We start from the raw sequence: 18,322 nt of genomic DNA on the forward strand, positions 1-18,322 counted from the left end.
CAAATAAATAATAAAATCAAAGAGCCAATACAAAACAGTCGTTGAAGTTATTAAGAAAATACTTCTTTGAAAAGTCTACCAATGCAGACCTGCACTACACAGGTGATGCCATACCCCTCTGCAATAACAACAAAACGTTCTGATACATGTTTTTTATGAATTGTTTAAATTTGAGACTTCCCCAAATGTTTTTCAACATTCGTTTTTGTACAATACGTTTTTCTCTATGGTACATCCATGGGTACATCCATTGGTACATCACATGATTTTATCGTGTCCTGACGTCATCACCCTTCACGGAAGTCAGCGCTGGCGATGGTGGCGGCCTCTTCAGCTTTGCAGCAGGAAGAGGATGTTTGCGTCCAGTGAAAGAAAAATATCACCAGATTATAAACCTTTATAACAGAATAAACAACCGTGGGGTTTTCTACTCAGTCTTCCGGGATATACACAGCGGATTTCCTCACCTGGAGCCGGCCTCTGTGAGTCTGAAGCAGGGCGCTGGATAAAATGTCCCTGTTCCAGTCAGCACTGGATTTCCTAGCCGGGCCCGGAGTGTCCGGAGCAGCAGGCCGGGACCAGAATGACTTCGTGGGACAGGTCGTTGAGCTCGGTGACATGAAGCTGAGGATCAAGAGGGTGATCGCTGAAGGTGAGACGGTGTTAGACTACGAGAAATGTTGATAACGTCTGTCGCTGCTAGGCATGCTAAGTAGCTGAACGAGCTAACAGGCTAGCAGTGACATATTTCTACTGGTAGTCATTGACAATAGCGTTTGCAACTGCAGAGCTATGAGTCACCATGTAAACATCAGTTGATAATGTGGCTTCGAGCGTGATAAAAGCATTAAAACATTTCCAGATTGTGATGCATAGAAAACCTGAAGTTTCAGGCTGTATGGTACGTAAACGTAGCATTTATCCCCGCTTCGCTCTCACATCATGATAAATTCTGCAGCAACAGCAAAGCTGCATTTTTCTTGTCCACCGATTCCCAACCCATAGATTGCTACAGAGCCCACACCGTATCATGTTCCTTGGATGAAAGACAATTTTACTCAAAAGACAGAATAATACAGAGAAAGATATGTCATGGCAAAGTAAAAATATCAATGATGACAATGTTGTTACCAAAGCTCTTACTTTTTGAAACAGTGCAAACACCTCTGCAGAGCTCTGCTGGATTCCTCAAAGGGAGGGAATGCCTGTAGTTTTTATCCTCTGATTCCTCAAATCAAAAGATGCAATGTGTTACTCAAAACATACTCTTTAACTGTGTCCCATCATCCTTTCCTGCACAATTCTAAGGGTCCACTATTTCTGGGACATTAAATTACAATGAGGTGTCTGAGTTTGAATCTTAAGAAGCAGTCTGTATTTGTTGGTCAGCAACAACTCTGGTTACAGGGCACATGTAAACCCAGAGATCAGGTTTCTTATCTTCCAGCAGGGAACAGGGATTCTGGCCCTCCATTGTGAAGTTGCACGACATTCTTACTACACTGTAACACATCTTGAGTTCCTTGACATAGAGGTAGAACAGACTGTCAATGCAGAATGTTAACCTTTATGTTGGGTGTATTTAAAGAATACTTGTTTAATCATATTTGACATATTTGCAAATTGTAAATCATCTAACCAGAAATACATTTTACAGAAAATCTGTTTAACATGCAGTGAGATAAGTAAGGTCCTTAAATAAGTAAGTCATTGTCCAGTGTCAACAGTTTTCAGCATGGTCAGACCATTAGGTCAGAACTCTGAAAGAATCTTAATAATTCAACTTAACCAGCTGTTGACTAGTTGTATCAGGCTAGTCAACAGCTGGTTAAATAGAATTTAACCAATAATATTTAGGGGGAAGAACTGCAACAACAAGATTTCCTTAGAAAAATGACAGCAAGTTGTATCATTTGAAAGTGTGAGTCATCTCTGTTCCCTTACTGACTAATTCAGACAGACTGCTTCATAACCTCAAGTGTAAGAAAACGATTTTTGATAAGAGTGTTCCTCCGTCAGACAAAGTACCAACTTTCATGTCCACTTTTTGCAACCCTCTGCTCTGACTCACTCATAGGTATTCAGTCCCTACTGCATTTTAAATATATGTAGAAAACACTGTGTTCTTTAAGATATACTTATGCATACGCTAATAAAACATAAAGGTAGATCTGGAAAAAAATAACCCTAAGGAGGCTGCTAAAAGCGGCATTACATTGTTAGTATTTGCCCATAGTGTCAAACTAAACTTACAAGGATATTAAACTGAGAAATATTCACAATTAAGATGCCCAAATGAATGCTTTCCATTTTTGCTTGATAAATGATTACTTAAAAGTGTTGCCTTTTCAGCATTAATTCCACTCTGATCAAAAGTATATTCAAGGTGTTATGATAAGACATGTTCAGCCATGACAGTTGAACAGCCTTTAAAGGATTTAAAATCCAAATCAACTCGTAACCTCTGCCCTTTTCAAACTCCCATTCTGCTCTTTGAAAGGTGTCTTTGTTGTGTTACCTCAACCATATCCTGGTGAGACAACACAATGTTGGCTATAACAAACTCATCTTATTTCTTGAATGTTTTTCCCTCAATTTATGTGTTCCTTATGAAAAAAGTCATCACACCAGTTGTGGTTGTAATCTTGTTTTGAGCATATTTTTTAAGTTATCTTTCATCTGGGGTGTAGAAATGAACATCTCCAGCTGAATAAACTGTTTTTTTGGAGCATTGTCCCTTAGTCTTCCATTTGAAATTCATGCCCTCATCTGAGCAGGTGAAACTATTGTCAAGTCTCTTTATAAAGAGCCAGAGAGGACAAGATGTGCTTCATTCCTTATGATTTATTCCTCTAATTATTTAACACAACCACAAAGATTGCGTCATAGCAAGATTTAATAAATTGTTGTATGATGGAGTAGGATTTTTACCCTCATTCGTAATTAGAGCAAAGAAAATGGAGCATTTCAGAGTTCAGCCCTTTTGGCAGAAAAAGACAGAGGAAACCATGTGATCCCCACAGGGTCGTCTGTGAATCCTCACAGCAAAGCATGGCACATTAATGTTGCTGTAATGGACAATAAATGATGTTGTTAGATAGCCAATTGTTGCTTTGTGTTTTAGTGACTTTTAAGGGCCTTAAAGGTAGAGTGTGTGTTTGAAGGGATTTTCCTTTCATGCTTAAGTTATAAGTGTATGTGACTATAGGGTGGTTGGTCTGATTCCTTGGTGACGTTAAACAAATTAGGACTGTCCTCTCCTGAGCAATAAAGGTTTAAAGATTAGGATCTTGAGTGCGCTCATTCAAGATTTCACAGGCTGGTTGTTGATTTACTCATCACTATGGTAACCTACCCCTGGCCTTGTTTGGACTGCTTAATACATGAACATACAAAGATGCACCCACTTGATGGGAAAAGTTAGGAAATGAAAGGTTCTTGTCCACTTGCCACAGTGGCTTTTAAATTAGTAACATTTTGAGTTATCACGAAAAATACATTGAAACTTCAATGACAATGGCCCATTTTAATTAACTTGGCTTACAGAGGAGCTGATTGTTCGTCAATGACGTTGTACTAATTAGAGCAATGTGCTGCTGTTCTATTAAAAGCTCTGTCTCTTACCTCCCAAATATCTCATTATTACTGCAGCGTTGCCAACATTGTCACCAGTTCAGGTTTTTCGGCTACACCCTCAGTTAATAGGTGTATATTCAGCAAGAGCTTTGCAGTGGCCCAAAACTTTGAGGAGTGAGCTTGTGTTGTTCTTGAGCAAGGCACTTAGTCTCCATTTTCAATGTTGCTGCCCAGTGGCCAGCTGATAACACTGTGGTTACACTTGGCAACCTGCAGGCATAAATGTTTATGAGTGCATGTAAAGCATGGTTCTAAAAATCAGCTCTGGGAAATGTTCCATTATTTTTTATGCTTTGCTTTTTAATCACTGCCCTAAGTGATGTCACAGAGCAATGACATATACAAAAATATACTTGGTGTGAAGTTTTTGTTTCTACGATGAGTACCGTTTTTGAACCAATCAGCTGGTTCAAAAGTATTGCACGTATAAAAATCAGAACAAATTGTGCTACCAAATTGACCATTGTGTATCATTTCAAGAGCTTAAGGGTGTATGTGCTATTCATGTTGATGTAATGAATAATAACATGGGTGCTCTCTCTTTCTTCAGGTGGATTTGCCTTTGTGTATGAAGCCCAGGACATGAGCAGTGGGAAAGACTATGCCCTCAAGGTAAGACAAAGGTGTACTTACTGAGGAAATTCTACCTGTGCTTCTTGCTACTTGTGGAGCCACTCACAGTGTTTGTGTCACACTCATTAGTCAGTCATTCCCTCACTTGAAGGAGGCATGGCAATGTCTAAGAATGATACATTAGATTAAAAAAAAGGAATTGTTGAATACCTACCTACTAGTGTTTTCACGATACCAACATTTTCTTTTCGATACCGATACCAAGTCAAGAATTGCAATTTCGATACTTTTCTTAAAAAAGGGGAAACCGTCCTAAATGTCATTGTTGTGCTTTATTTCAAACGAGGGAAAAAATCAAACGAGCTACTTATAGTAGATGAACTACATTATTCAAAAGTTTACATTAACTTTGGATAATAACACAGGAGAAATAAATGGAGTACTCTCTCTTCCTCTCTCCTGACAGCCAGTCGTATCCGTCTCATGCAGCTCAATGATCCAGTAATGAGTGACCCGACAGTGAAGAATAAACATATTTATAGTTTATATTTATATTTATAACTAGTTTAGCTAGTTCCAGATATAGATAAGATAGTTAAGTGTGTTAGGTCTTTAACTTGAAGTACGTGTTTTGCTCCGCGCACCGATCCCGTCACAACGGTCGGAGCTGCGGCGGTGATCATGTAGAGCTGCGTGTTCTCCGTCAGCAGAGATGTAACCAAGATACTTCCAAATTTAGTTTCTTGCGCCTTTTTTGTCAACAAGCCGAGGCGCATCGGCAATGGCACTTGCATCCATGCTCTCGTTTTGCCACATGATATGACAGCTAGAGCGTGCATAAGAGAGGGGAGGCACTGCAGGCATGGCTTGGAAGCAGAACGCTTAATACACACAGGAAATACGGCTCTTATTAAAACAATGTCATTCTTAAAGTACTGATACTGATGAAATGGGGGAATCGTTGCATTTTTAACGGTAGGGTATCGCGATACCTTTCTAGTATTGGTGCACCGTTGAACATTAGTACCTTCTAGTAGTAAATATCAATCAGTGCTCAGAATGCTTGTGTGTATTTTCTGTGTGATCATTATGACTGGACTTAAAAACCCAAGTGGACATTACCCTTTACAGTTAAACACTACATTACATTACCTAGCATTTAGCTGACGCTTTTATCCAAAGCGACCTACAATAAGTGCAATAAACCATAAAGATTCAAACTAAGGACAACAGTGTTGACATATTTACTTCAAACAAGCAGTTTTATTCTAAGTGCTGGTGCATAAGTAAAACTCTTACATGCGTTATTTCTATTATTAGTCTTTTTTTATTATTCCCCAAGGTATAAGCGAAACAGGTGGGTCTTCAGTTTGCGACAGAAGATACACTATATAGACAAAAGTATTGGGACACCTAGACATTAAACCTAGAGGAGCTTTTATAACATCCCATTCCAAATTCTTAGACATTAATATGCCTTCTGGGAAGGCTTTCTACAAGATGTTGGAGTGTGTCTGGGAATTTTTGCCCATTAATCCAGAAGAGCATTTATGAGGTCGGACACTGATGTTGGGCAAGAGGGCTTGGCTCGCAAACTCTGTTCTAGTTCATCCCAAAGGTGTTCAATGGGGTTGAGGTCAGAGCTCTGTGTGGGCCAGTCAAGTTCTTCCACACTAAACTCATCCAACCATGCCTTTATGGACCTTGCCTTGTGCACTGGGGCACAGTCATGCTGGAAACACCTGTGCGCCTCAGCACTCGGCGACCCCGCTCTGTAACTTTACATGGTCTGAGTTGCTGTGGTTCCTAAACGTTTCCACTTTGCAATAATACCACATACAGTTGATCGTGGTATATCTAGGAGAGAAGAAATTTCACGAACTGACTTGTTGCAATGGTGGCATCCTATTACAGTACCACGTTTGAATTCAGTGAGCTCTTTAAACGACCCATTCTTTCACAAATGTTTGTAAAGGCAGACTGCATGGCTAGGTTCTTGATTTTATACACCTGTGGCAATGAGTGTGGCTGGAACACCTGAATTAAATAATTAGGGGAGTGTCCCAATACTTTTGTTTATATAGTGTATGTAGACTCTCCGCTGATCTGATATCAGTGGGAAGCTCGTTCCACCATTTGGGAGACAGGATAGCCAAAAGGTGAGTCTTTGTTGAGGTGCACCTGGTTCCACTTCACAGTGAGGGTCTGATGGAGTAGCAAGCTGATTGGTTGATGGAGAACAAAGTGCACCTGCTGGAGTGTATTGTTTGACCATGTCTTGGAGTTAGGATGGGCCAGATCCCTTTACAGCTGCAGTATATTACAAATACATCAAGACACAATGATATGCTAACCATACATTAAGATTCCACTTCTCCTTCTATGTTGAATCAATAGACAAACCCTAAGCTAGGTTGTTCTTAGAGAAAGAGACAAAAAAATAAAGAACTAAAGAAAGAATGAATGAATTATGGAACAGTTTGGATTTTGTTGGGACCATCTGCTTCATGTTTTAATATTCTGTCCATGTTGAATGTGCACTCATGCATTTATCATCTGCGGATACTCTCTTCTGTGTATTGCTGCTGAAAGGGAAAGGTCAAGATGCTGTTTGTTTGGTTTTTAAGTTCAGCAATTGCCTGTCAACATTTTTAATGCATGATAAATATTGACATGGTTGACAAAAGCATGCCAAACATTATGGCTCATGTTCTGCTTGCTTGCTAACTTCCTTTTTAGGTTTCTTTCTACTGGGTCTAAACCCAGACTGAATTGTGTAAGTGGCCATTGAACTCCACACTCCACATAATCAGCAGGAACAGTCAATGTTATCGTCTCTTATCCTGTTTGACTTGGCAAACATCAGTTTTCTCTCATGTTCAAAGCAAGTACTGTAGGTGGTTTATTGATTCTATATGTAGGTGCATTCATGTTTGCCATCCCTCTTAAAAAGATGATGTCTTATTTTGTCACAGAATAACAACAAACTACCGGTCTCTGTTTGTGTGCTTTTGTTGCAGAGGCTGCTGTCCAACGAGGAAGAGAAGAACAAGGAAATCATACAGGAAGTCTGCTTCATGGTATCCTTAATCATTTCCACATCACGGTGAAAACACTTGTTCTTCTCTTAGGATCAGTGTTCAGTGAAGAACGTGGCGAAGGCTATTCGTACCCATTCATTTACAAAAATGTGAATCTATGTCCAGCGTAGTAAACTGTCATCACTAGATTATTTGTAGTTTACAGGCAACACCACACAATGTCAGAATGCGCAATGCTACCACTAACTGATGTTTATAGTGTTTAGCTTTATAATAGCATTGTGGTTTGACGAAGAAGACTGCTAGGTGCCTTTTGTAAATCTTTCCTGAAGCGCTCTCTGTTTCTTGTGTTAGATGGTGTGATGAACAGGACAGAGACTAAATACATTTGAAGGCTTTTATTTACAAATGTGGTTTTCATTGGTTATCAAGAACATTTAAAGATACTTTTGTGCATCTGAGTTTGAAATCACCGAAGCATCCACTTGTAATGTTTCAGGAGATGTTTTATTTCACAGAGGTTATTTCAAATCAGTGACAGACTTTTTGGCCAGCAGCTAAAACATGCTTGGACATGCCGTATACTGTGGTGTAACACTGCTTTCAAGCTGTAGGCTATAGCACATTGTGGATTGTGTTCCTCTTACCATTGCCACATTGTGTATTCAGATCCTGACTATGTGTATTATGTTTGATTCCTCATGCTGATGAGGCAGAAAAAGAGTCTGAAGCCACTAGTGAATTCTCCCTGTAAACAGCAAGCTCCATAACTGTGTTAGGGTCTTAGCTTGGCTCTGTATCAAACTGAATGATCAATGTCACTAAATCACTTTTTTTGTTTTATCATATTAAAAAACACCCTCCAAAGTGTTTTGACAAGTCACAGGTAAACACTGCTACCATCTTCAGAGGATGTTTAGTATTTGGTGTTTGAGAATCCACAGTAGTGTTTAAACTGTATGCTCCTTGACCTGCTGGCTCCGTAGAAAAAGCTGTCGGGTCATCCCAACATGGTTCAGTTCTGCTCCGCTGCCTCCATCAGTAAGGAGGAGTCAGACACCGGACAGGCCGAGTTCTTGATCCTCACTGAGCTGTGTAAAGGTAACTGCACACATTTTCTCCCTGTTTTGCTAACTCTATGTTTTTTATTTCTTCACAACTGAATCAGAACTTATTCATTCATCAAACCAAAAGAGATATCCTGATCGTTCGGCTACTTAAAGAAAAATTCAATTGAAAGATAAGTTACCGAAAGAAAGAAAAAAGGAATCGGCAGATAAAAAAAGAAAACTGAAATTGTAATCATCTAGGAAATGTGTAACCAGTGCATCTCTACTGATTAGTCAGAAGTCACTCTAACTTGAAGACAGCCATGGTGAAACAATTTCCTGTCAGCGATATTTCAAGTTCCTGCTCTACTCTGTGGGAAGAGGGGCCTGTAGAAGCCCAGGGGAGATTAAAGGACAATACTAACCCCAGCCTCAGCCTGTCCCCCTGCTGCCATCTGGCAAGTGATACCGAATAATCTGCTGTCCTCCCTCCAGACTACAGAGCAGCTCTTTTCCTCATGCTGGGAGACTTCTTAACTCATGCACCACTGAAACACAAACACCTCTTTTTTAACTGTTTTTATTGTGTAGCAGAAGGGAGCTATAACTGCATTTTGTTACACAGCATTGTGTTGTACACTAGGAATACATTATACATGTACTCCCTTTAGGTTTACCCTGAGTTTTCATTTATGACAGATGAGTTTTTAGACTTTTCTCCAGCTTTGTAAGGAACCTTAAAACCTATGTTTGAACACTTTCGAGTCATTAATCATTGCGTTTGGAGCACTTTTGCATTATTTGATTCACTCATTTATAACATAATTCAAGACTTTTATCTGCAGGCTGTCATATTTTCACAACTGAATATACACCAACATAGAGAGGCTTCTGTGGAGTGACCAGTGTTACTGTATGACTTTTTATTCATCTATCTGTTATATTTCCCCCACATCAGGTCAGCTGGTGGACTTTATAAAGCGGGTCGAGCAGAGGGCTCCCATGTCATGTGACACTGTGCTGAAAATCTTCTACCAGTCGTGCCGCGCCGTGCAGCACATGCACAAACAGAAGCCTCCAATCACACACAGAGACCTCAAGGTTTGTAGTGTAATGAGTCAATCATGAAGTATCCATTACATGCAGCAACACCAGGATTGAGTGAAATTAATGGAGCATTTTGTCATATGAGTTAGATTGAACCCTAACCCGCTGCAATCTAAAGCAAAACAAATGATTGTACTATAGATAAGTGGCTACCACATTATTAAATGTGCATTAAGGGACATTCCAACAGTGCTTCCTTGATTTGTTGCAGATTGAGAACCTCTTGATTAGTAACCAGGGCACCATCAAGCTGTGTGACTTTGGCAGCGCTACCACAGTGTCACATTACCCCGACTACAGCTGGTCGGCACAGAAGAGGTCCATGGTGGAGGACGAGGTACACCACACACACACACAAGCACACCCAAACTCTCAATAATCTATATAATACAGTTTTTACATACAGTACACCCTCTCACATAATAGATGATTTCTTATCTCTTTAAACATATAGCACGGTAAAGCAGAAGTTGTTTTGCTTTGTGACTGAATAGGTCATGATTTGTTCCTGTATCAATTTTCTCAAACTCTGATATTTCTAGTATATTTGTTTTTATCCAAATAAAAAATGTTAAATACTAAACAAAAAAAATGTTTCTAGAATGTAGTATCAAGTCTCACACTACACAACCATTTTATTTGAGGCACTAGTTTTAATCTGTCATTAGCTAAAGACCAAAAGACACTGCCAGTTTTCTTAGACTGAATAATAAATACTCAACATTTTTGAGTATTTAGTAATATAGTTATTTATTTGATTGAATGGTAAAAACACATTCAGACGTTACAGTGGATCAGTGACAATACTGACGTCATCGTGTGCAACTAAAACCAGAAACCTTTGATTGAATTATTAGCTAGAGGTCCAGGAAGCACAGATCCACCCTGATGATATTCATACCATAATCACACAGACACACAGGAGCTTTGCCACAGACGACCTCAGTATGCAGGACCCCAGAGATCCTGGTTTCTAAATGTAATAAGCATCACGTCAATCTGGCACCAGTTTTCAAGCTCCATTTTATGATGCAATATCAGAGTTGGGCATGTGTTTAGTTGAGTTGGAATCATTTCTCTCTCAAAAGCATGCCTATTTCTCTGTGTGGAAAAAAATAGCTGTGTAATTTTAATAAAAGTAATAATTAAGTCCCAAGGTTCTCTAAGAACTTTGCATGCATGAACATCATTTAAAGATTCACCAAACTGAGACTTCAGCTTGATACTTGGATCTACTACAATTACAACTACTCTTTTTTTTTCTGTTTGTTTGTAGATCACAAGGAACACCACTCCAGCGTACCGAACGCCGGAGATGATCGATCTCTACTCCAACTTCCCAATCAATGACAAACAGGACATCTGGGTCAGAGCTTTTCCCTTTTTCATTTTCTTTCCCTCAATGTCACAGCTACTCCAAGACCGTTTGTAGTTAATATTTTACCCTTGCTACAGCAGAGCTTTAGAGGAGAGATTGTGCGTAGAGGCAAGATGATTGAAGATCGAAACATCACATTTTCTAATCTGTAGTTATAAGGAAAGTGTAAAAAAAAAAGCCTCGATATTTTAGAAACACAACAGACCGAGTTCTAGCCTTTTATGCAGAACCATTACCGGGACATCCTTCCTACTATAGTTATTTAGTCTTCTGACATTGATTTGTGTAAGTGACTTTCTTGTGACAATTTTCTGATTTGTTTTCTGTTTAATAAAAAGTTTGGCTTGAGAGTTTATTGTTGTTTTATTATTCCCGCTCTCCTCCAGGCCCTAGGATGCATCCTCTACCTCTTGTGTTTTAAGCAGCACCCGTTCGAGGAGGGGGCCAAGCTGCAAATCGTCAATGGAAAATACTCTATTCCTCAGAACGACGTCAAGTACACTGTGTATCACAACCTCATACGTATGTACCTCTTTGTGATTGCTACTTTCTGCCTGTCATTTATTCTTCCATCCAGCTATTTCCACGTACGCTTCTTGCTTACAAATCAAAGTTACCGCATGTCAAAATGACTTTTCACCAAAAGAATGTTTAGAATTGCACCTTTTTTTAAACATAACGTTCATTCGACACGGCATAAAGAGGAAAGCCATGAAAATAATGGCAGTATTTTAGCTAATCTGATCAGGTTAAACAGCGCCACCTGCTGGGAAATGCAAACTTGCAAATAGCGGCACAAAACATACATTTCATTTAACCTCTTTATTTAAATAGTACTTTTCATCGTTTTGATTATTCATGTTGATTGCTGTGCATATGGTAAATGTTTTTTTGTGTTAATCAAAATGTTAATTTGGGCTGTTGCAGTATCATACTTTCATTACACAAGGCTAAAATAATTCAGGACAACAGTAATTAAAAAATAAATACATAAAAATAATAAGTCAACATTTTTATTTTGTTGAATTTATTTATTTACACCAAAAATAAAGTGAAGTCTATGACTAAACACTATTATTAAATCTGTAAAATTGACATGATGTCAATATTACACGTTTTCATCAAGAAGGTAAATGACATGTTCAGGGCCTTGCTTTCATCTTTTTGTTGTCCTCATTGTTGGAAATCTCTACATATTTTACTTTTATTGATTTTTTCACTCTCCCCCTCTTCCTTCCTCCTCCTCCTCCTCTCTCCTCCAGGTTCGATGTTGAAGGTAAACCCAGAGGAGCGCCTGTCTATCACAGAGCTGGTCAACCAGCTCCAGGAGATAGCTGCAGCACGCAACGTCAACCCCAAGTCCCCCATTACAGAGGTAGGTTTGTATTCTGTGCAGTTGTAAGAATGCAAAAAATAATACTGCAGCACCAGGTTCCAGAAGTGATACACCAGCAAAAGCCTTTCTCTCATAGTCTACCCTCTGCTATCTCTAGTGTATACTTTGTCACTCTATCCTTTACATATAATTGTAAGTGCCTGGCAGTTTCCAAACAGTTTCCAATGATGGCTTCTCAGACAGTTCTGCGTTACAAACCATCTGGCTTGTCATGTTGCAATACAATGGCTGTGTAATAATTATAAATGAGTCTGTTCTTCTAGTGAAGAGACAAGGGAAGTACATTTGTTTCCCTTATCTCAAACTGTCTACAGTGGCTTCTGCTTCAGTTGTGAGAAGGTGACAACCAAGTGCATTTTGGAGTAAACAAGTGTATTGGCAGAGACACAGGGGGCATATCCTCAGTGTCCGCCAGCCTGTGAAGAGGCTATTGATGGGCCAACCCAACACACACTTGTCAGCTTTCAATTTGCTTTTGTGGTTACACTTGCTCAGTTTCACATGCAACCAATGCACACACACACACACACACACACACACACACACACACACACACACACACACACACACACACACACACACACACACACACACACACACACACACACACACACACACACACACACACAGAGGCAGGCTCAAAGGAGTCCGTATTCTATTTCCCAGGCTCCTCTCTTCTCTTCTTCTAGCCCGAAGAGACAGAGGTGAAAAATGGGTGAAACTGAAATTTAAAAAAACATGCAGTGATCCTGGTTGTAAAGCAAACATTGAATGAGAGCTTAACTGTGAAGGCAGAATTCTTTTTTTGTATTAGTTTAGTTTTTTTATCTACCACCCATAGTAGCTGTTTCCTTATAATGAGATTTAAAATCAAGATTAAAGATTAAAGACAACAATTTGAGCTAAGACTTGGGAACAGAACAAATCTGCAGCCACAGTGATTTAACCGTACGAAAAGCTTATTACTATGTCAACAGTCTTCAGGTTTACAGGACTTCGTCTTTATTCCTAAAACCTTCTAATGTGCACTGTACACATGACTGATTATATAGCTGAGCCAGTGAATGTAGCCTTTGACAAGTTTATATACAGACACTGTACGGGCGCCGTACATAATGGCAGCCCACTGCTCCTAACACTAGGATGGGTCAAATGCAGAGACCGCATTTCGTTGTCCTAGTACTTGTACACTGTGCAATGACAATAAAGTTGAATCTTCTTCCTTCTTATTCTAATATTGTGCTATTGCTATGAACACATTGTTAATCTGAAGCGCTGAGTTCTTCTGAATCGTAACCAGCCAATTTCATACCAAATTGAATCCTGATATGTCTGGTAAATGTGGCAGAGTGAAGGCAGAGCTTGCATTTGCTGATCTGATCAGGGTTTAAAAGGGGGTTTCCCTGTTGGAGATAAGAAGATTATAATCCTCCACCTTCTCCTCCTCCTCCTCTCTCTGCTGCTTCTTGGCACAGACATAGGAAGAGAAAGACTGTGAGATGGAGCAGAGAGGAAAGAGAGCAAAAAACTTGTGATGGAAGCAGCACAGATGGAAGTGAAATAATGAGAGGGAAAGACAGAGACATCCTCGAGGGGAAGCGAGAAGCAGAAGCTGTCTGACTGTCTCAACGCAGTCCCAGACCCTCCAGTTCTCATCAAAGAATTATTTGAATCTGCACGTCTGAAACAATCTATGTGTTTATGATTGTGCTCATTCTCGTGATTTTTTTATTTACAGAAAACAGCTGTTGCTTAACACTCGATTTATGCTCTTTTTCTGTTCCTCTATTTGAGGTCACCTGATCCTGTTTCTTCAATTGAGGACCTTTTTTTTAATCTTTGCTAAGATGTATTTTGGCATTTGGTGTTTTATCCATTTTTAAGGAAGACATGTTTTTGCATTTCTAAAGAATATCAGTTTGGAGCATCTTAGGCAAAATTGTAGGCCCGGGCTGCTAGTGTTGTTGCTCCTCATTATATGACTGACCTGTGAGAATGTTGAATGCGTACTATTGCTTGCGTCCGGTGTATGACGGCTATGAATGTCTGCAGCTGCTGGAGCAGAACGGAGGTTTTGGAAACAACGGAGCCCAGCCTCCCATGCAGATCCAGAACGTCCACAACAATGCAGGTGAGGGTTTCTTTTGATGACAGTAATATACTCAGGTCTGTGTTTGCTTAAAATGTTTTAAATTGAAGTAAGGAGGGCGATCTGAAAACGAAGAAATTGTGTTTGTTCTGAAAAGCTAAATGTAACAACTGATTTTCTTAAGGACAACATATCCTAACATTTCATATGATGCCCTTCAACAATTTGGTAAAATAACAACTTTTTTAATCCAAATAAACATCCATAGAGCTGTCCTCTTATTTCTGCCGCTCAGGTGTGGCTGAACATGATGGTAAATGAACTAAACTGCTGTTTGTTTGTAAAACCTCTTATTTATATTTGACCAGGGACACATGTTCTTACAAACACAGATAACACAGCTGTTAAGCTGAGAGTTGTACATGGTTCCCATATGACCAGCCAACAATAAAAATATCCTCCTTCTTTGGTTAATTTATTTATAGAATCATTTAGCGTGATGACTACGATTTCAAACCCTACGATATTTCTGAAGAAAAAAGTAGGAAGTTTGCAAGCTGTCGAAATGGAACACTCTTATTTTATGGCTATTTGAACCTTTTTATTTGTACCTTTTTTATAAATTAGCATAACGGGTGTTTCCAAACACACACCCAAAAATGTGTATACTGCGGTTAAGAGGATTTTTGCCCACTGAGTCACCCATCTGTCAATAGGCAGGATATGTTGCTCTTCCTCTTGAGGTGTGGCTCCACTGCTCGAGCACTTCATACTGTCAGACCTGGGCAATAAATGAGTCATTCACCCCAGCTGACAGCAACAGATTGCATCCATTGCATTTACCTTAATGTAAAACAAACAATCCCTCTGAAACTCTTTGCTGAATCTCTTGTCAAAAGTTATTAAATGTTTGTGTGTGTTAAATTGTGTTATTATGACTGTTGGAATTTATACTTTGTACCCACATCTTCATTTATAGAATATGAATTTAACTTTGAATAATTTATTACTTGTAACTTGGTTTTGGGTAAATATTTAAGTCCATTCATTAATAAAACATTTAAAAATGTAAAACTTCCAATTATACAGGGTTTTCATTAGACTGTTTGACACATCTGCAAATCTATCGTATTCAGAATTCTCTCTTTCCCCCATGATGTCTTTAGGCATATACGATCCTGATCAGGCGGGCAGCGGCCTCTTTGACATCTTGAAGGGAGGAACCGAGCGATTCCTGACCAACATCAAGGACACATCCTCTAAGGTCATCCAGTCAGTAGCAAGGTAAGGTGCACCCACCTGTATACCATTATCTAACCATAAATGTTATATTTATTCATATACTATTTTCACTTTTAGGCTTTTCACTTCACAAAATACATTTTTAACTTGGCGTTAACAGTGTGGAGTTGACTGAATAACCTTTCACATTTCACACTGGCTACTCTTACACATATGTACATTTATTACTTATTAAGTGGTAAGAGTTCCACCGTTACGTATCCTTCTTTTTAACATGTATGTGTTGGCTGATGTGACAGTACAGTATGTTCAAGGTGCTCATTTTTATTGTCTTGCACCAAAGTTTTTTTAACTATACTGTTTGTCAATTATCAGTTATCATGTCTCATCATAGCTGCATCGACCTAAAAAAAATATAGTTGAACACCTGCAAATTGTTTATGGAAGCGTTCATACCTACCCTACCCCCACACTTCCATTTTTAAAAGGAACTTTTTGCTATATATCTGTCTGTCCCTGAAACAGAAACACCTTGTATATATCTCATCTGTCTTTGTAATTATTTCACCAAAGACTGACATAAGTCAGTGAATATTGAGAATATTGTAGTCTGTTTTGCTGGACTGCAGTAAACATTGACAATGAATGTTGAGGTTCGACTCACAAGGGTGAGATTGAGAATAAGCAAATTGTTCCTTTAATAGCCCCTCTATCCATATCCATCAGAGTTTGATGTTTCATTTGGTTATCCTACCATCGGTTTGTTCCATTTGTTTGGTCCTTTTGTTTATTTTTTTTGTTGTTTCTTTTCTCTGTCCCAATCCCTCATGGTCCCACTATGTGTCCATCACCTAGCAACCCAAGGTAAATATGGGTCGGTGACGTGCGTCAACTCATGCGTTGCTCTGTGTGCTCCCGTAGTTTGTGTTTGATCTAGAGGAAGAATAAACCCTTACTAAGCCTTTTTGCTGTCCCGTGTCCGCCATCACAGCTTGCTGATCCTAACATAACACATTCAATTATAGATCAATTGAATGAATGCACCGCCTGATGTGAATGGAACGATGAGAATCGTTTGGAGTGAATGGAATGGTCATATGATTAGGAAATGATATCAGCCATTGAGCAAACAAGCAAACCATGTTCGCTGTGCATGGTACAGGAAATGAAAGGGCCTGTCAATAACAAGAAACTAATCAAAGAGCTGGTGCTGTAGCAAGGAAAGCCTTTGTTTAAAATATGCCTATACCACCAGCATCATGACCTAAATTAAGCAGCCTTTGTTATGCTAATCATAGCTTAGCTCTTTTAGTTCAATTTAAGTACAACTTCCTCGATTCCCCCATTTTTTTTTTCAACAATTGCATTAGTTAAGGCTATCTATGGTCACCATTTATCATCACTTTAAGCTATACATTTTAACATTGTTTCCATTGGCTTGAGTTATCTATTCAAACCATTAATCAGTTACTTTGGCTAACTTTGCTAACGCTAGCTTATTTATTAGCCATTACTTCCCATTTAATCAATAATTTATTCGTCAAAGCTAACTGTTGCTACTGTTTATTGATTACTTGGAGCTATATCTTTTAACCATTTTGATAGTACTGTTAACACTATATTAACCATTGATTTATTACTTTAAGCTACCTGTTCTTAAGTCTCTGCTCAATTGCTAACTTTTTATGCACTCGCCATGGCTTTTGAGGGCTTAAGCTGATTCAAAATGTGTATCGATTTTTGTTTTGCTGCTAATGTATTCCAAAGTACCTTAGGATGTTTAAATATTTGCATATATGAATGGCTGTTTGAGAGAACGAGAGTATGGTAGTTTAAATGTTCTAATATACTGTAACTCACTGCTTACTAAATCACCACTTTCAGCTTTCAATAGCTGGGTCTTAACCAGCGTCACATGTCTGTCCTGACACCATAAAATTGAGTGTCATTTGTCTATATACAGTGGTATGCAAAAGTTTGGGCACCCCTTAGGAAAACCACTGCATCAGTTTGTCACTTGCTGAGCTTTTGAAGCAGCAACTTCATTTTAACATATGTTATACCTTATGGTAACAGAAACATCTCAGTAGTGAAATAACTTTTATTGGTCAAACAGAAACATGTTTATGTGCATTCAAACAAAAATAGGCATGTGCATAAATTTGGGCACCCCTAAGAAATAATTCCATTAATATTTAGTATTGCCTCCTTTTGCTGCAATAACGGCCTGTAGACGCCTCCTGTAGCCACAGACAAGTCCCTTAAGCCTGGCAGGTGGTATTTTGGCCCATTCTTCCACACAAAACGTCTCCAGTTCAGTCAGGTTTCTTGGCCTCCGTGCATGGACAGCCTTCTTCAAATAAATCCATACATTTTCAATGATGTTAAGGTCTGGGGACTGGGATGGCCATTCCAGAACATTGTACCTGTGCTTCTGCATGAATTCCTTGGTGGATTTTGATCGGTGCTTAGGATCATTGTCCTGCTGAAAAATCCAACCCCGGCGTAGCTTCAACTTTGTGACTGACTCTAGAACATTCTTGTCAAGAATCTCCTGGTACTGTAAGGAATTCATGTGGCCCTCAACTTTAACAAGTTTTCCAGTACCTGTGCTAGCCACACAGCCCCATAACATGATAGATCCTCCACCAAATTTTACAGTGGGCAACAAGTTCTTTTCATTGAATGCAGTGTGTTTTTTTCGCCATGCATACCTGTTCATGTTATGACCAAATAACTCAATCTTGGTCTCATCTGACCACAGTATTTTGTTCCAAAATGCTTCTGGCTTGTCCAGATGTGCTTTTGCAT

The 18,322-nt window shown here is 39.1% G+C and overlaps 1 protein-coding gene across 2 annotated transcripts in view; it reads left to right on the forward strand.

Annotated features, from left to right (window-relative positions):
• The first annotated feature begins 308 nt into the window (after positions 1-308).
• Positions 309-18,322, forward strand: part of gak (cyclin G associated kinase) — a 28,145-nt gene continuing 10,131 nt past the window's right edge. For both annotated transcript variants that reach the window (XM_063897139.1, XM_063897140.1), the window contains exons 1-11: positions 309-652; positions 4,187-4,248; positions 7,230-7,289; positions 8,237-8,351; positions 9,258-9,400; positions 9,618-9,743; positions 10,683-10,772; positions 11,171-11,306; positions 12,047-12,159; positions 14,233-14,311; positions 15,436-15,553. In XM_063897139.1, the coding sequence (XP_063753209.1) occupies positions 511-652; positions 4,187-4,248; positions 7,230-7,289; positions 8,237-8,351; positions 9,258-9,400; positions 9,618-9,743; positions 10,683-10,772; positions 11,171-11,306; positions 12,047-12,159; positions 14,233-14,311; positions 15,436-15,553 (1,184 nt within the window). In that variant the 5' untranslated portion in view covers positions 309-510. The remainder of the gene's footprint in view (positions 653-4,186; positions 4,249-7,229; positions 7,290-8,236; positions 8,352-9,257; positions 9,401-9,617; positions 9,744-10,682; positions 10,773-11,170; positions 11,307-12,046; positions 12,160-14,232; positions 14,312-15,435; positions 15,554-18,322) is intronic.

This window comes from Eleginops maclovinus, chromosome 12 (assembly GCF_036324505.1).
Source record: "Eleginops maclovinus isolate JMC-PN-2008 ecotype Puerto Natales chromosome 12, JC_Emac_rtc_rv5, whole genome shotgun sequence".
NCBI classification, from domain to species: domain Eukaryota; kingdom Metazoa; phylum Chordata; class Actinopteri; order Perciformes; family Eleginopidae; genus Eleginops; species Eleginops maclovinus.